The 18,642-nt window shown below is 35.4% G+C and overlaps 1 protein-coding gene across 1 annotated transcript in view; it reads right to left on the reverse strand.

The window, feature by feature from the left end:
* Positions 1-18,642, reverse strand: part of LOC117323536 (protein phosphatase 1 regulatory subunit 14C-like) — a 48,621-nt gene that overhangs the window by 10,966 nt on the left and 19,013 nt on the right. The window contains exon 3 of the mRNA XM_033878810.1: positions 8,596-8,682. Coding sequence (XP_033734701.1) covers positions 8,596-8,682 — 87 coding nt within the window. The remainder of the gene's footprint in view (positions 1-8,595; positions 8,683-18,642) is intronic.

The following is an 18,642-nucleotide window of genomic DNA, read 5'->3' on the forward strand; positions in this document are numbered from 1 at the left end:
CAAGGAGACACCAACAGCCAAGGTCATATGAGGACAACTGTCAAGGAGACACCAACAGCCAAGGTCATATGAGGACAACTGTCAAGGAGACACCAACAGCCAAGGTCATATGAGGACAGCTGTCAAGGAAACACCAACATCCAAGGTCATATGAGGACAACTGTCAAGGAGACACCAACAGCCAAGGTCATATGAGGACAACTGTCAAGGAGACACCAACAACCAAGGTCATATGAGGACAACTGTCAAGGAGACACCAACAGCCAAGGTCATATGAGGACAACTGTCAAGGAGACACCAACAGCCAAGGTCATATGAGGACAACTGTCAAGGAGACACCAACAGCCAAGGTCATATGAGGACAACTGTCAAGGAGACACCAACAACCTGGGTCATATGAGGACAACTGTCAAGGAGACACCAACAGACAGGGTCATATGAGGACAGCTGTCAAGGAGACACCAATAGACAGGGTCATATGAGAACAACTGTCAAGGAAACAATTAGTCGCCTCTTATGACATGCAGTAACATGCAGTAACATGCAGCAGGCATATTCCTTCCTTCTGCTTATTACAGTAGTATAAATACAGTAAACTATATATATACATGTCAATTTTAAAACACTGACCAAATTTCATACTTAAACAGTACAGGACATACAATTGTAAACATATAGCCATGGCAACAGATGGGGTTTATAAGTACACCAGAACAATGATCAGGATAAAAGGTTTTGTTGTACATTTTCTTTTTAAATTCAAATCTGAAGTATTTTTCCATAGGAGATGCAGCTTAAGCTTATATCGATTCTTAGCATTCCAGTTCAGTAAATTATGTATCGATGTAATTCACCGCTCTTTGTTGTAAGGAAACATCAATTGCAAGGATACAGACAGATTGACTTTAAATGATGCTGAGCTGGTATCATTTACATAAACCAATCAATGTTGAATTCACACATAAAATTCAGGGGCAATGTATGTAAAATTCAGGGGCAATTCAGGGGCAATGTACGTAAAATTCAGCGGCAACGTACGTATTCAGACTTAAATTCAATCACAATACTATAATCCCAGATTCAGAAGTGATGAATTCTGGTTAAACCTTCTTAAATGAAAACTTCAGAGATATCCTAAAAGCGCAGTTTCAAGACAGACGATGACTTCAGATTCACACCCATTAGTGTTCCTCCTTACATGTACCTCTTCGTTGACTTGTTATCTTAAAATTGCTAATCGAGGAGCATCCCATCCTCGATCCTGGCCATCTAAATTAGACATACACAATGCATTCTCTAAACAATGTCCCAGAAGCCTTTTCCCAATGTCCAACAATCATCCACTTCACCCTTATCTTTTCACATGTACGGTATTCAATAATCAACTATCTTAAGTTCACATCGCCAAAACCCCACAAAAACTATACCAACAAAGACCTATACCAAACTTTTTACAAATATATCCTAAATTGAGTTCAATAGTTCCCCTGTATACAAAAGTAAACTAATTTATGATGTGTTGATGGGTATCTGTCTACAGTATATCTAGAGTTCCTTTGTTTGAATGAATTCTCATCATCATACCGATACGGACTAGTGGCACCTTCCCCACCTCTCGGGTTACTGATCACTCCTCCTCGGATGGATCAGAGCTAGGTAGTAAGTACCACAGACTGATACCATCTAACTCAACACTATTCCTGTTTTATCTCCTTCAAACTCTGTCTGGCTGTTAGGTGGTTAAACTGTTTTGGAAGGTGTGATACCCTCAGATGTGTCTGGAGGACTAATACAATCTCTTTCTCCCTGTGACTGTATATTATATATTCACAAAGAAATCAGATCACAAACAAATCCCTCCCCAATCAACACAGACAGGAGGTATAATAAAGTACAAACAAAATACTCACTCCTTATCCACAGTTTGTATGTATCATAGTTTTAATAATAAACTTGTTATATGTGGTATTCAAATAAACAAACATGTTTCCTACTGCCCGCCTCCCCCTCCCCCACACTAAAAATAGCAATGCAAGTGACCTTGACATTGACCCAAGTAATGAAGTCACTAGATGTGCAGACAAACTGTACAGACAAGACTGAGGAGAGGAAGCCTACTTTTAGTCCCGGTAGGGGACTAATGATATGGCAGTTGATATGATAAAATTTCAGTCTACATACTGAAATACTGAGGAATATACATTGTACAGTAAATGCTTTTCCATTTGGAATTTCTTCATTATTACACAATATATATCTCCATAGCAACACTTGGAAGTCAGTACCAGAAACCAGGAATATTAAAAGTACAGGATTTCAAGATTTCATTAGCACTCAGTCACACATCTTACAACAAAATGTTTCAATACTAAATTACACTAGCTCAAACTCATTTCCTTTTCTGCAACTTGTAGTAATGTCATTAATATTACCATGACAAAATGGTTGCTATATAGAGAAAAGCTGATGATTTTGATAAATATTTAAATGACAAGACACCAATATGTACTGCATCTAGACCACATCTGACTTCTACTTAGACAGTACATAGAGTGAGAGAGAGATGAGAGAGATTCGAGAGAGATGAGAGAGATTCGGAAGAGAAGTTTATTAATTACTCTGCCACTAGAACATGCCTCATGTTTGACAGAGATTTAGAACAGAAGGAAAGAATCTAGTGCTATGACCTATGGCTTCTGTCAAAAGGTCATGACCTTTTGATGCTGGTCAAGCAGAAATGATTGGTTCAAGGCACAGGGTGACCAAACAAGAGATCTTCGGTCACCTGTTTTCTGGATAACTGATGTTTCCCAGCTGAATATTGAACCAGTAAATGAGGGAAACATGTACTCTCTCTACCATCAAAGAGGTCCATTTCCCACAGCATTGATTTTCCTTGTAGCCTGTTTACTGGTAACTGTGTATCCAAGGGTGGTAGTACTACAACAGTATACGTCATACCCTCAAACAAATCAGCCAGTTTCTATAAACAGCTTCTGTAAACAAACTGACACAAACTAATTACATGGTCAAAATATTCATGAATGCATGACAAGGTCAGAACACCAACTGCAGAACTTTGTCAATATTTCCCTTCCCTTTAATTTGTGTACCTTAGATTTTTTCCATTAATTTAGGTAAGCACTTTTAAAGTCTAAAATGCTGTCTGTGCATATGTGCAATGATGAAGTTTTCAAACTTTTCAATTTTGTTTTATTTATCTTATAACTTATAGCAGAAATGTCATAGAAACCATTTAGCTGGTTTTTCAGAAGTCATATGAGGAAATATTTTCGATTCAATTTCTAAATAATTATAGATAATATTTTTTTGCAGAATAGGAATAATGTGGCAAATTATTACTGATGATATTATGATCAGAACACCATGTCCGGGACATTGAGGGCTGGTCATTATAGACAGGTCACTGTATAATTTCATGTGTTCCGGACATTGGGATCTGGTCATTATAGACAGGTCACTGTATAATTTCATGTGTTCAGGACTTTGGGGTTTGGTCATTATAGACAGGTCACTGTATAATATCATGTGTTCCGGACATTGGGATCTGGTCATTATAGACAGGTCACTGTATAATATCATATGTTCCGGACATTGGGATCTGGTCATTATAGACAGGTCACTGTATAATTTCATGTGTTCAGAACTTTGGGGTTTGGTCATTATAGACAGGTCACTGTATAAGTTCATGTGTTCGGGACTTTGGGGTTTGGTCATTATAGACAGGTCACTGTATAATATCATGTGTTCAGGACTTTGGGGTTTGGTCATTATAGACAGGTCACTGTATAATTTCATGTGTTCGGGACTTTGGGGTTTGGTCACTATAGACAGGTCACTGTATAATTTCATGTGTTCGGGACTTTGGGGTTTGGTCATTAAAGACAGGTCACTGTATAAGTTCATGTGTTCGGGACTTTGGGGTTTGGTCATTATAGACAGGTCACTATACCAGTTATGTTACATTATAATGTGGTTACATTTACACAATGACAGGGATGGAGGAGAAAGGTGTGGGTGGTACAGATGTATTTATGATGTAAGTTGATGGACAGCGTTGACAGTGTGTCAGTGTTACAGTACACTGACTATAAATCCTACCTGACAAGGTATGATGTATAGGAGAGGAAACATCTCTCAACCAGGTTTGTTTACACACAGGAAGTAATATGTACTTACATTTCCTGTCCTAATTTAATTACTTTAATTATCTTGACAGTTAACATTCTATTACATGGAATCCTAAGATCTGGCCGACTCAAATTAATGTTAACAACAGCAATAATCTTTTGGAATCAAAGAGATTGAGTATGTAAAAGAGCATATAGAATTTATACAAAACATCACTATGCTTTTCGGCAAAGACTTCTTTGTTAAGTACACTTCATATTTTCAATGATTTTACTTTCCCACTGTCTTGTATACATAAAACCTCTTCACAGAATTTAATTGAAAGGTATACGTACTGAAAAATCTGGTCAAGGGCATTATTTGACTATCATACAAATTAAATTTATTTCTCTATAGAATGATTGTCGGCAACAAAATAGAACTGATCTGACAGACTTGAACTGTATTCTTAACACTTTAGCATCCCTGGCAGATTTTATGTACCGAAATAACTAGAACAGCTCAGTACATGCTCAGAGCAGACAGGATGGAATGTGCCAACCGACTCTACATGCATATGTCTCAAATTGTAAACCCCACTGCAATACATGTAATTCTAAACAATTTATACCACCAGTGAATTGTAGATATCGCCAAAAAACACATAAATCACATAAAATGTATAAAATACAGACATTTTGGATAAAACGTTAAAATTTATTATTCATGAAGCTATTGGTAAAATCAATTGATCTGGGAGAATGTATATATATATAGTATCGGTGGATGCATGTTTTATGTGTATATTGCCAATTTTAGATATATCTATACTCTATGACACAGTGCGTACGTTATATGCTGAAGCCTGGCATGATTGATTGGGGATCCCAAGTACTATATACATGAATGATTACTTATAACATTAATCAGTTCTGTCATTGCCGTTAAGTTTTTTTTTTACTTCAAATAATATATGAGATGGTAACTCCATATATTGCAACCATGTATCTCATTATGTCTGCCCATCTTGACTGGCTCCATTACCATGGCCATCAATTTACTTCTATATATACCCTAATTTCCCTTTGCCGAAAATTCCTTTAAACATTTTCATAGACATGCCTAGCCTCTAGAATATTTAAATTATAAATGAAAATCAGACAGTTTTGACCTCTTGGATATGTCTGATTCTTTTTTAGTTTCAAACTAGGGGCAGATCCAAGTTAATATCAGAATTTATTTTTTAGGGCTGCCAGCCAGTCTAACATCTCCTTCACTATATGGCATTGCCAAACACGTTTAAAGTCAAAAGTTGAGACGGGAATATGGTGTTAGTATACATAAATTACAAACATTTCACTGTTCCAACATTCTTATTTACAAACTCATAGAATTAGTACTTATCATCAAAACATGAAACTGTATTTGTCAAACTGCTATTTCTAAAACTTGAAATCTATGAAATGAGAAGTTGTCTAGACCAACAACCTTCAGGCAACTAGAAATACAACTAGGAGAAATAGGAAGAATATGTACAGTGGTAGCCAGGCTAATGTAGGTATGTCAGATTTAACTTATATATAGCCTAGGGAGCTGACAAATATGATGATTCACCCCAAGATGACCCCTGGGGATAGAGTAGAAAGAGTTGTTGTGTACATAGTTAAATAAATATGCGGATCATACTTCACTTCTAGTTAAATTCTGTAATATTAGGTATGGGGAAGAGTCAATGCATTACAGGCAAGAGTGGTACAATAATAAGGAAATGCTTGAATAGAATGAATGACTTGCTATTTACGACTTTGATAATCTTATCTTTATAAACAAGAATTTCTCTAATAATAAAGTCTTTAACTTAATCAACACTGCATATGTCATTTATACATAATTTCACTGAATCCTTGTGTCGTATTAATGCCAATAATAAGTCAGAAAATAAATTTCTGTTCCTAAGTTACAATGTACATTCTGGTAATTAATGAAAACAGTGATCTGTTTCTTCATGAACATTTATTCTAAATTACTACAATATCATAATTACAAAATGCCACTTTAATTAAACCTTAACCAACTAGGTCTGCCTTCAAACACACCACTTAATTGATATAATCAGTACATTATATACTAGGATAAGTTTTGTCACCTCCTTAACTGTAACAGCTTTAATTATCCCTTTGTATACTGGTAACTACACATTTCATCACTCTAAAAACTGTGATGGGGTTTCCTCATACCTATATGTAACTGCTATAGGTTCATCACTTCCATTTCATCTCCCAAAACAGCCATAGGGTTAATCATTCCCATATAGCTACTATAGGTTTCATCACTCCCAAACAACCATTTGGTTTCATCCCTCCCATTAACTGCCATAGGTTTCATCCCTCCCATTAACTGTCATAGGTTTCATCCCTCCCATTAACTGTCATAGGTTTCATCCCTCCCATTAACTGTCATAGGTTTCATCCCTCCCATTAACTGCCATAGGTTTCATCACTCCCATTAACTGACATAGGTTTCATCCCTCCCATTAACTGCCATAGGTTTCATCACTCCCATTAACTGCCATAGGTTTCATCACTTCCATTAACTGTCATAGGTTTCATCACTCCCATTAACTGCCATAGGTTTCATCACTCCCATTAACTGACATAGGTTTCATCACTTCCATTAACTGCCATAGGTTTCATCACTTCCATTAACTGACATAGGTTTCATCCCTCCCATTAACTGTCATAGGTTTCATCCCTCCCATTAACTGCCATAGGTTTCATCACTCCCATTAACTGCCATAGGTTTCATCACTCCAATAGCTACTAAAGGTTTCATAACTCCCATAGGTTTCAACACTCCCATAGGATTCATCTCTCCCATGTAACTGCTATAGGTTTCATCAAGCCCATGACTGCTATAGGTTTTATTACTACCATAACTGCCATATGTTTCATCACTCCCATATAGCTACTATAGGTTTCATCACTTCCATTAACTGCCATAGGTTCCATCACTCCCACAAATGCTAAGGTGTCATCCATCTCAAAAATTCAATTGGTTTCATCATCCCAATAACTGTTATGGCTTTCATCACCCCCATAGCTGCAATAGGTCAAAATTATCACCCCCAAAACTGTTATTGGTTTCATCACTCAAAGCTATCTTTTTTTTTATCTTAATTGTCTCCTGAAATTAATAGATCATACTCGATAATAATTCATTCACTACTGGATATAGATCTTAATTAATATTCACTGGCAAGGTTGGCTAAACAGCAGCTGAAACCAACTATCAGTTGACTTAACAATTCTATATTGTTGATGTTCCCATCCCTTAATCAATGTTTTATATCCCGGAAAATTAAATCCATACTAAATGTGAATGCCCATGAATTATCAATGCTGTCAATACAATTTCAATGACATATATAGCTCTGGCAGCAGCTGTACTGTAGAAAATATCAGCTGTTCTGTCGAAAAAAAGAAGCTTGAAGTTTTATCATTTCTTTTTTTTTTAGACATCACAATCCGTTTGTCTCTTACTTGAATCTGTCTGTTACAGCCGATTATATAGATAAATACAATCTGATACAAGCAGTGTGTCAATAGTAAATGTCTGGGGCATAAATATGTACAGTTTAACTGCATGTGGGGTTATTCCCAGACCAGAGTGTTCAAATCCACATATTACACAGACATCTCAATGTCATGGTGAACCCCTGTACAAATATCAACATTTACAGTAATAGCTCAATTTTGCACATGACTAAGCTCAAAATGCACCGAGTGGTATTTGGCAGAGTTGATAAAAAGGATAGAGTGGGGATATTGTATCAAGATTCCAAAAAATTTGAATGTCACATGATTTCTCTCAAGGTACAATAGGATGGCAGACTTGATATTGTGTCTTTTTTATTGCTACTTTTCATCAGAAAATTTAATGCAAAATTATGTAGCACGACATAAATGATCCTGTATTTTTCTGTTGTTAAATCCCTTATCAGTTTTATATGGTCTTTAACACAAGGACACATAAATCAATCAATTCTTGATATGACGTATTTGGAAACTGTTATAAGATTGGAGACTTACACAATCATACATTATTATCAAGCACAAGAGAGTTATAATTTTGTGATCCCAATGCTTTAATCAAAACTTAGAAATTCCACAACGCAAAATGGACCATTACTTTATGCATTGTACAGAATTATGATAAACTATCTTTGAATACACGTTAGCCTTGATACATGATTTGATTTCCACTTCTATCGGCTAATTTGTAAAACTTTTCAATTTGTAAGTCTTCCATCATTTTCTCAAGATTTTGGCACAGACAAATCTGTTTAAACATAAGCGAACAGAGGATGATGCTGCATCGCAAGTAAACCCAGCTGAAGATAATGAACAGAAATTATCAAATCTTGCACAACCAGTATAAAATAATTCTAGATGTACATATACTTACAGATGCATATTCTCGAATTTCAGCTTCTGTGTCACAATTTAATACATCATCCATATCAAGGTTGCAGTTATGGTCGTCTGAATCATCCTGTAAAATAAAATGTAATATTGAATAATAGGGAAATAACTTAAATATATCATGTGTAAATAGAATAATAGTTTGTACTATTCTACACACTTAATTTATTATATTTCAATTATGGTGTACACAAATTTTGGTGCATAATTGAATTAAAACAGAAAAGTGAAACAATGAATTGGTTGACAAACAGATCTTGTCATATAATACACAACACAGAAACATCATGAGCAATTAGCATATTCATTATTTAGCTGAATGATAAACAGCTTTAAAATACAGCAAAAATTTGAACATTTACAGTATATGCTGTAAAGCTGTAGTCTGACAGATAAACAGCTCTAAAATACAGCAAAAATATGGACGTTTACAGTATATGCTGTAAAGCTGTTGTCCGACAGATAAACAGCTCTAAAATACAGCAAAATATGAACATTTACAGTCTATGCTGTAAAGCTGTAGTCCAACAGATATACAGCTCTAAAATACAGCGAAAATATGTACATTTACAGTATATGCTGTAAAGCTGTAGTCCAACAGATAAACATATCCATCTACCGCTAAATATAGCCTTACACCAACAGAACAGAGATATGGTAGTATATATTAGAGTTATAATTTGGTGGACACTAACTACGACTGACAGGGGATTACAGCAGTATATCCTGTAATATCACCAGCGGCAAGCGTACGTCTTAATGAAATGAAGCTACCTATTTATGTAGCTTTGTGGATTAGTGGTCAAAAGACAACTTATATCAATGTAGATTTGTTCAACAAACAGACAGATTATAACGAGCCTTAACCTCTTCACCTTTCTGTCTGTATTTCAGTATACCTGTCGGTAGATAAACGTTCTCAGGAGGACTAATAAATGCTTCCTTTCTCCAGGTCTTATAATACTGCCAGAGTTCAGTGTTGTTGCAAAAGATCCAAACTCTGCTTTATTTATTTTCAAAATAAAGATTAAGTGCATGTGACTAAATAAACAGTTGGATGCAGTACATATGTATATATACCATATGTCAGTGTTTTTATTCCAAGTTACCTAGAAGTCGAGTCCAAAAACAAGGTAAGTTAATTATAGGCACAGAAGTCGGGTCATCTACATTAAACTTTTTATCAAGATCTTTATCAGGACACACCTCTGTAATTTTTCACTCTGATTACGAGGTTTACAACACACTGAGCCCTACAGCACTACCGTGTTGACAATTTACAGTACTGCCTAAGAGCTGTGAATTCCTAAGTAAACGACATTGTGCGAGGCTCAGGCAGGGTCAGAGACACACAGGGTTACGTCGGAATGACCTGATAATGACGACTTATCGGATGTATATAGCTGTTTGGGCATCCACCGTTGGTTCCTCTTTCTAGTTTGCAGTGCGAATGTTTCACACAGGTTGATGTGACCTGGGTTCTTCAATGAGTTCCGATGATCACCTTATATTTGCTTAAGTAAATTTTGTAGTTTCAATACTATATGAGCCAATCAGATAAGCGTTGTTTATCTTTCATAAAACTTCGCTTCATACCACGTCTTTCATAAACCGCATGACACTCATTATACACGAAAGAATGTCATACCATTATGTTTTAATTCAATAATTTTTTTCAATGTTGACAAAATATTTATCTAAGGAGAATCTAACGAAAAAATACACATTTAATCAATAATTGAATTGCTTTAATGATCAATTGAATTTGCAATTTCTAAGTTTATTTAATCGAGAATCTATTAATTGACATTGAGTATCAGAAATGAACAAGCTAGTTGCTGCATAAAAAGTATTTTTAACCAACTCTAGAGCCTGAAGCTTGAATTATAATTAATTGGTATGTGGCACTTCTAATCAATACGTATATATACTGGCATAGCTAAATATAGGTCTAATGTATGGCTAACATGATAGGGGTGGACATATGTTTTCAAGTGGAGCCAATATTGTTAAAATATATCCTTGTTACCCGTCACATGATATTGTACCAGTTAACACTATCATATTTGTCACAAACACAGCATCTGACAGTTTTGTGAATACCCTTTACAATAGTTCCAATGAAAATCATTTGAGGAAAAGATAAATTTACAAACCAGAAACCACCAGCTGTTTCTACTAGTCAATATATATTGTAATTTACAATACTACTCCAAAAGTATTTTCAGAACAAATTAATGACTGTTTCAATTGATTGTACCTGGTGTGTCCAGATTTATGTGTACACCTTGCAATAATTATGAGAACATAATTATTTTAGAAAGAACTTTTTGCCCCGGCAGCAGACGCCACTGTAAAATATATTGGGTCTATATATTGGGAAATATAATAAAGGATACTTCAATTTCACGTACACAAATTTCGCCTAGCATCCGCAGGCAATGTACATACTATAAATTGTCTATTAATACTTAATTATATTCTCAATACTTAAACTAACCAGAGGCAACTGCTTACAAAAATGTCTAATATGAAATTGCTGGTCATGTCATGAACAATATAAATGCTAGGGCCTTTGGCCATGAGGATGACATTCCAACTAACTGGTACTAGTCTGTAAGTTTAAAAGATTCTATATGTATACAAATGTACTGTAACTTACAGTACATTTGGAAAATATTAAAATTCCAAAACTACTGCATTAGGTTCACGCAAATTTCCACCACAAAATGTTTTCATGATGCTAACATTTTATTTTCATTTTTTTTTTTTTTTGAAAAACACACAAAAGCAATTTAAATGGCAGACAACAATTAATAGATCGGTATTGTGGAGCACTGGCCAAGCTCGGATTAAGTTAAGTAATATAACGATACTCACAGTATGCTAAATGTACAACATTATACATAATCAAAGACTTAAGTCGTCAATACCGTACCATTCAGATATAAGCCATCTCTTTCAGACCACAGATCTCATTATAATACCACAGTCAGAATAACACTTAGCTATAATGGGTGTATACCTGACTTGTTTTCAAAATTTGTCTTGAACTATAAAATATATCCATGAGAAAACTCCATAGCAGGTAATCCTATTGGATATAAGTACCATGTAATCACTGGGGAAGGCGTTCGTGTGGAATTACACCGTTTAGTTTATCCCGTACAATCCGCGATAATACCACAGCATTTTACAGGATATTGGTATTATTGTAGAATATTATTTAAAGTCAGAGTATGTGTGTATACCTGTTCATACCCAACATGAAGGTCTCAATAAGTTTCATCTTCAGGAGTCAAAATAAAACTTAAATTATTGGTTTTCAATATTTGACGTTGTAACATGAAATTTCTGAGGACTCTTTGGGTCTGTTAATGGGCCCCATTCCCGATCAAAATTATTCCATATTTAAGCCGAATTCCAAAAATATAGAGTTTATTCTTGAAAAAGTCACTAATTGCCTTCCCAAAACGAGACAAAAACGCCCCTTCCCAAACCAGTGAGAAAAAGCCTCTATATATATACTGACTGACAAATAATTCCTCGCAAGAATTACCATCAACCAGTGAGACGGATTAGCTACTATTCAATAGATATTGGATCGTATTTGTGTATCCCCATATTCAATGAAATAAATTTCCCCTGCTTCTGTATATTTGAGTTGATCTACACAGATTACCCAGAGAAACCTCTTCAACAATCTAACAACACAACTTGAATTCAGGATCCCAAATCCTTTATGCAAATATTGAGCTAATATTAAATTTCATGTTCTCTTCAAGCCAATTTTATTTTCATACTTAAATAGCTAGATAGCTGTCACTGTTACGGGAGCCCTTATGTACCATTGCTCAGATACAGCTTTCGCACTTGCACACTTTTTCACTATGAGACATATGATTAGATTATGATTATGTTTGGAGTGACCCAGTTCTATGTGTGGCCATTGGTCTAAATGGTCAGGTTGTATCAGTCTTCTAGGTATGCAACACCCATTATTTATTGATTTTTGATCAGCGCCTGGGAGGTTAAGCAAACCTAAACCCAAATTCATGATTTGCATGTTTATACATCAAACAGTCTGAAAGAGACCCTTGTGTGAAATTTAAGTTGGCCTGATCTATATATACAGCGGAAACCTTCATAACACAGCCATTGATAAAAGACCACGGACTCACATTATCAAGAAATCGTTGTCAAGAATCCACATAATATTCAACATAAAATGTTATCCTCTTTCTGAACACAGACATTTTTATCATATAGCTATCAATGGCGGTGGTTCTCTTTCAAACCTTTATCACAGATACAACGTGGCACTGATTCCATTTTATTGTTTTTTTCTTGTTTAAAACCATTCCCATGCTACTTATCAATTCCTTTTTTACACAGAGTAAACAATGGCTATTTAGAATATATATCTTCTAAGGAACAAAGACACCTCCTGTATGATAATATTAATGTTTGTGGGGCTTTAACTTGTTTTTACACATGAACTATTTCAAACAATTTGTCATGATAAATTAGGACATTTTTATACTGTGTTTTTATGACACTATAGAGAGGTTCTGTCATAGGAGGTATTCATAACAAACTATCTCTGACACAAGTGGGTCTTAACGATTTTGGTTGCTGGTTGTGGAGGCAATAATTTACAGCAGTACAAGTAACACACTATGGTATAGATCAGAGGAATGGGTTTAGGTAGCTATGGAATAAGTCACATTAATATAAATGAAGATATAAATCTAATATTACCATGTCGATGGTATTAAACACCTGTTGATTAGATTATACACTGTGACCCTGGCATCTAACTTCTAAGCTTTTTATTGATATGCTTGGCAATGCATTGACTCTACTTTTGATATTGGACTACATATTATTATAAGCGAAAAGACAAAACCTCATATTGTGCTTTTCTAAAGATTTGTTTTAAAGATTTTGCATCTATTTTCGATTGTAATGTCATTAATTTCAATCCAACATAGATATTTATCATCATCTAAAATATTGATTTATAAGAGAAACACTTCAAATAATAATGTAAATTGATCATGGAGGCTATGACAGTTTGGCTAGAGTTTAGATTTATATCAAAACATGTTTTCTTCATTTTAAAACAATTGTAAAATAAAGTTATTTTAAAACAATTGTAAAATAAAGTTATACCAACTTAATTAATCACGCTTGTTGGCCCAGATGGAAGTGCATGAGGGGGTCTTACTGTGGGAAGAAACCGGAGTACCCGGGGAAAACCCAGGTGGTCAGACAGGTGACCCCATACCTTTTCTCATCAGATCCGGGAATCGAACCCACGCTGTCTGGACAAAAGGCAAGTGTGTTACAACCCTTATCTATATTGGACAGGGTAACCCCAGCTGTGTGTATTTTTACCCATCTCACTTAGTTACAGGGTAGATATTCCTTACCCCTCATCAACTCTCCAAGGATGACTCCCCTACATACCTTTCTCTGATCTTCACCTGACAATTCAACATTCCCTTTAACCCCCTGACCAATCAACTAAACATCCCCTTTCCAACATATTCCCCACCTACGTCTCTTCACCTGGCCGATAGGGCACAGCAGGGAGCAGCCCTGTACGTGTCACCCAGGTAATGCTAGGTATTTCTCCGTACAGATATGGAACTACCAAGTTAATTTTCCCACTTGGCCAAGTATGTTTTCTCCACATTTATCAAACATTACAAGTACATGCATGTAGACCATGTTCTCAGCAAGGAATCTGAACTGATAGGAGGATGATAAATCTTGCTTGAACCTTGAAATGGGTGCTCCTCATACCACATGACCATATCATAAGTGGTTGGGAAGATTTTTTGTGAAGCTCCTAATCTACCAGGTAAATATCTTAAGAAATATGCCATAATTCCAAATTTGATCTCTTCCATTACAAACTTCGGACAAATTCTTGGAAATTTAGTGATGTGTTTTCTAGCCTGTGGTTTTATTTGCTATGTCTGTATTGAGGTAGTGTTGAATAATGGCAGTGACTCCTGAAGAAGGGGTTTACAAAGGTGAAGGTCATACAGTATGACAGTATCTCCTGAAGAAGGGGTGAAGGTCATACTGTATGAAAGTATCTCCTGAAGAAGGGGTTTACAAGGTGAAGGTCATAAAGTATGACAGTATCTCCTGAAGAAGGGGTGAAGGCATACTGTATGATATAGTATCTGTGATCTCCTGAGGATGGGGGTGAAGGTCATATTGTATGACAGTATCTCCTGATGAAGGGGTGAGGGTCATACTGTATGATATAGTATCTGTGATCTCCTGAGGATGGGGGTGAAGGTCATATTGTATGACAGTATCTCCTGAGGAAGGGGTATACAAAGGTGAAGGTCATACAGTATAACAGTATCCCCTGAGGAAGGGATACACAAAGGTGAAGGTAACACTGTACGATGACACTATCCCTTCAGGAAGAGGTACACATATTGGTAGAGGTACTTGCTCTGGGCCTGGATGGAAGCAAGCAGGATCTAGAGGGTCTTGTAGTAGAGGGGAACTGATTACCTAGAGAAAACCTATTTGATCAACTTTGTGACCCCTTACTTTTTTTACATCTGATCTGTGAATCAAACCCAGGTCAGCTAGGTGAATGATGAGTGCACTGTGCATGCATCACCACTCTGCCTCACCACCACCCATATGTTTTCTACCAGAATACTTCTCTAAGTGCCCTATAAAGAATTTCAAAAGTTGCCATATGTAAGCTTGTCTCACTTGAATTTAAACATGATGTTGGATCTGTCAAGTCCTGCTGGGTTTTCCGCATTGCTAAAATGATCAGGCCCTTCAGCGATAAAGTACCCAACAACACCCATAAAAATCCTATCATTTTCAGCATATCTTAATACTTCTTTTCATAAAACCCTATCAACTTTAAGCACAGCTATCTGGTTTGAAAACTTAAGATTTCTTTTATGATGCAAATGAAATTGCAAAGTAACATATAGAATTTCTTAAAAGCTATAAGACAGGTCTTACGTTACATACTTATTGATTTTCAAATATAGTAAAATGAACACTGCTGTATTGTATTTTTATTGTGGTTTTTAAACAAAAATTTTATCAATGTTACAAGGCCTTTGGTACCTAGCTCATAAATTATTCTGTTTAACTGTTTCTGATATAACAGATTATCTTTCAGAGGCGGATCAAGCCAAATGCCAATAAATACAGTGTCTACAACTGGTGTTTTATATACATTAACTGTATAACAATGATTTGTGTATCTACATAATGTTCGTTTATTGGGTTTATCACCCCGTGAACAGTCCAGGTAATTTAAGGTGTGTGTCTTCTTGTAGTAGCTGATGGCTACATCACTAAACAACATACCAGAGGCCTATCGCACGCCATCCAGAACAATTAGGGTAAAATGTTTTTCCCAAAGACAAAACCATGACAGACAGCGCAGACCAGTCCATTTCTCAGCTTCCCACAGAGAAACACATGTACAATTAGCCGCCAAGGGAAGGGAGCGTTGAACCAAACACCTCGGATGTTCACCTGAGACCGAGCTATCGCAGCCCTGTATCTATATGTAAACCCTACCAGTAACATATCACAAAGAAGTGGTTCTTCACACTTTTAGTAATTAAGTACTCAATATGAATTTATTTTGTTTTTATGATAACAGATTTAGTTCATAAACATCAAGAGTACTGAGTGAATTTCCACAGAAATTTAACTTAAGAATGTATATCAATTGTTATATATATGTATTGACTTTGTTATTCCCAAGACTCTCAAAGGATTAAAAAATAACACTAGATATTTCTTGAAAAATACTGCTGACTGTAAGCTGACTGTTTCATACAGAAAATAAATTTCTTGACTTAATGGTACACGAAACCAAAGTCATCCAAAGAAAAGACTTACAAGCTTTGCTGAGTCATTTTTTTTTCAAAAAAAGAAAGAAAAAAACAGCTGAATCTTAATTTCACCTTTAACAAATTACCTTAAGAAACACAGAAGATTCAGTTTTACTGTATACTTTGTCAGTTGAAATTTTAAGAAAGTACATGAACTGAATCTCAATTGTAATCCGAAGGCTTAAACGTGAATTCAATCTCATTACTTTGCTACACATCCCCCATTTACGTCTAGATCGGTGAGCTTTAACGAACATTGATGGATACAGAAATGCCAAAGTTGCTTCGTTACATGATCAGGAAATGCAATCACCCAGGATCAGAGAATTGGAGGACTACGGAGATATTCTAAATAGCTCCATGATCCGAGATCTAACCTGATCGCTCCCTCAAGACTGCAATAGTGATGTTATCATGATGCAAATTACTACAGAGTACTCAGAACCATTGAAAATGGCAAGACTTTTTTAATTCCGATATTGATTTTGGCCCTCTGTTCTCACCATGTACACTGTGTCTAATTTTTTTCCCAATGTTAGTCACCTCATGACACAGTGATTTGATTGTAGAGCTATTCCAGTACTATAAATTCTCTATTGCTGTCAATTCCAGTGAAATTTCAACCTGCTCAGACCATCATACACAGCAATATACATCTTACTGCATGTAGTCACTGTGGATATACGTATTACGATCAAGTGCTTCGTTGGAATTAGGCCAAATCTTTATTTAACTTCTTTATATATATATTATTATATAACATAGTAACAAATGATGAAGGAAGACATACAATATCTGTCTGGTGACTGAAAATACATTGAGCGTTAACATTGGTATTGGTGAACAACAAGCTTAAGCTTGTATTTAGAGTTCATTCACTTAGTATAAGGATCAGACACTCATTTCAAATAGGACACAATATATCGACATTGATCATTAAGTGGTAAAGTTGTGGAGATCTATACATATTTCCTGAAACACTTAAAAACTCATGGATGAACATTTATTAGCAAAATCTATATGTTTACCTATAGCTGGTTATACAAATAGACCAGTAATGATTTCAACATATATACATATACTTGAGTTAGGACTAATTGAACATAATTATTATTTACCTCCATAACACAACCAAGTATTCTAGATTGGTAATTCAATTTCAATTTTAAATGTATTTTCACTTGTCTAAGAATTCCACTGTGACTGTGGACATATTCTTTACTCCTATGACCCCCTCTCCCCTAGGAATTTAACCCAGTTTTCCATGGATAGAGTACCAGGTACCTGATTAAATATGTACAATCAGGTCTTTCTGGTAGTTCATTTATCAGGTACCAGTCTAGTAGTATCTTATAATCCTAATTGGAGAGACTTTACCAAATAGTGAATTATCGTCCTTTGGCCTGGTGCCAGTAACATGATAAGTGAGAAAATGCTTTCCAATCATACATGAACAGATATATTGAATGACCTGATCAGATCACAAGCATAGATAATTGGTATATAGAGATTCAACAGGTCACTAAAGACTCTGCCAGATGTTTATCTTCAGAAATGAATGTCGACTAATTACTTTTGCACCTGTGTCACAATTTAGAGAAACCAGCAAAGTGTCATTTCCTAACTAGGGTATCAACTTGGTTCAAATATCAAAAAGCTTAAGGTAATCAATAATTCACTCACATACCATTTTTTTAAATTTTTTTTTGAATTATTGTAATGAATCGGACCATGTAATATGGCCACCCTGCATTGTATATAACTAAAGACATCCCTCACCGACTTATAGCTACATAATGTGTACGTCCTTCATTGCCAACATTATAACCGGTTAAAATTGACATTTCATTATGACCTTTCTGGTTCTCAATAATACATATGGCAACCTGCTGATTTGCAGAAGCAAATAACTGAGGATTTAATTTAAGTGTTCAAATTCATTAAACTCAATTGGTCTAGATATATCAGGAAGAACTAAAACACTTATAAACATCAGAAATATAAAAGTTAGGTTTCACAAAGTTATATTTATTTACATGACTTTAATTGTATGTTTTAATCATATTTTTCTATTCACTTTTTACAGCCAAGGGATTTTGTTTACCATACATGACTTGTGTAAG

The sequence above is a fragment of the Pecten maximus genome, chromosome 3 (assembly GCF_902652985.1).
Source record: "Pecten maximus chromosome 3, xPecMax1.1, whole genome shotgun sequence".
Lineage (NCBI taxonomy): Eukaryota > Metazoa > Mollusca > Bivalvia > Pectinida > Pectinidae > Pecten > Pecten maximus.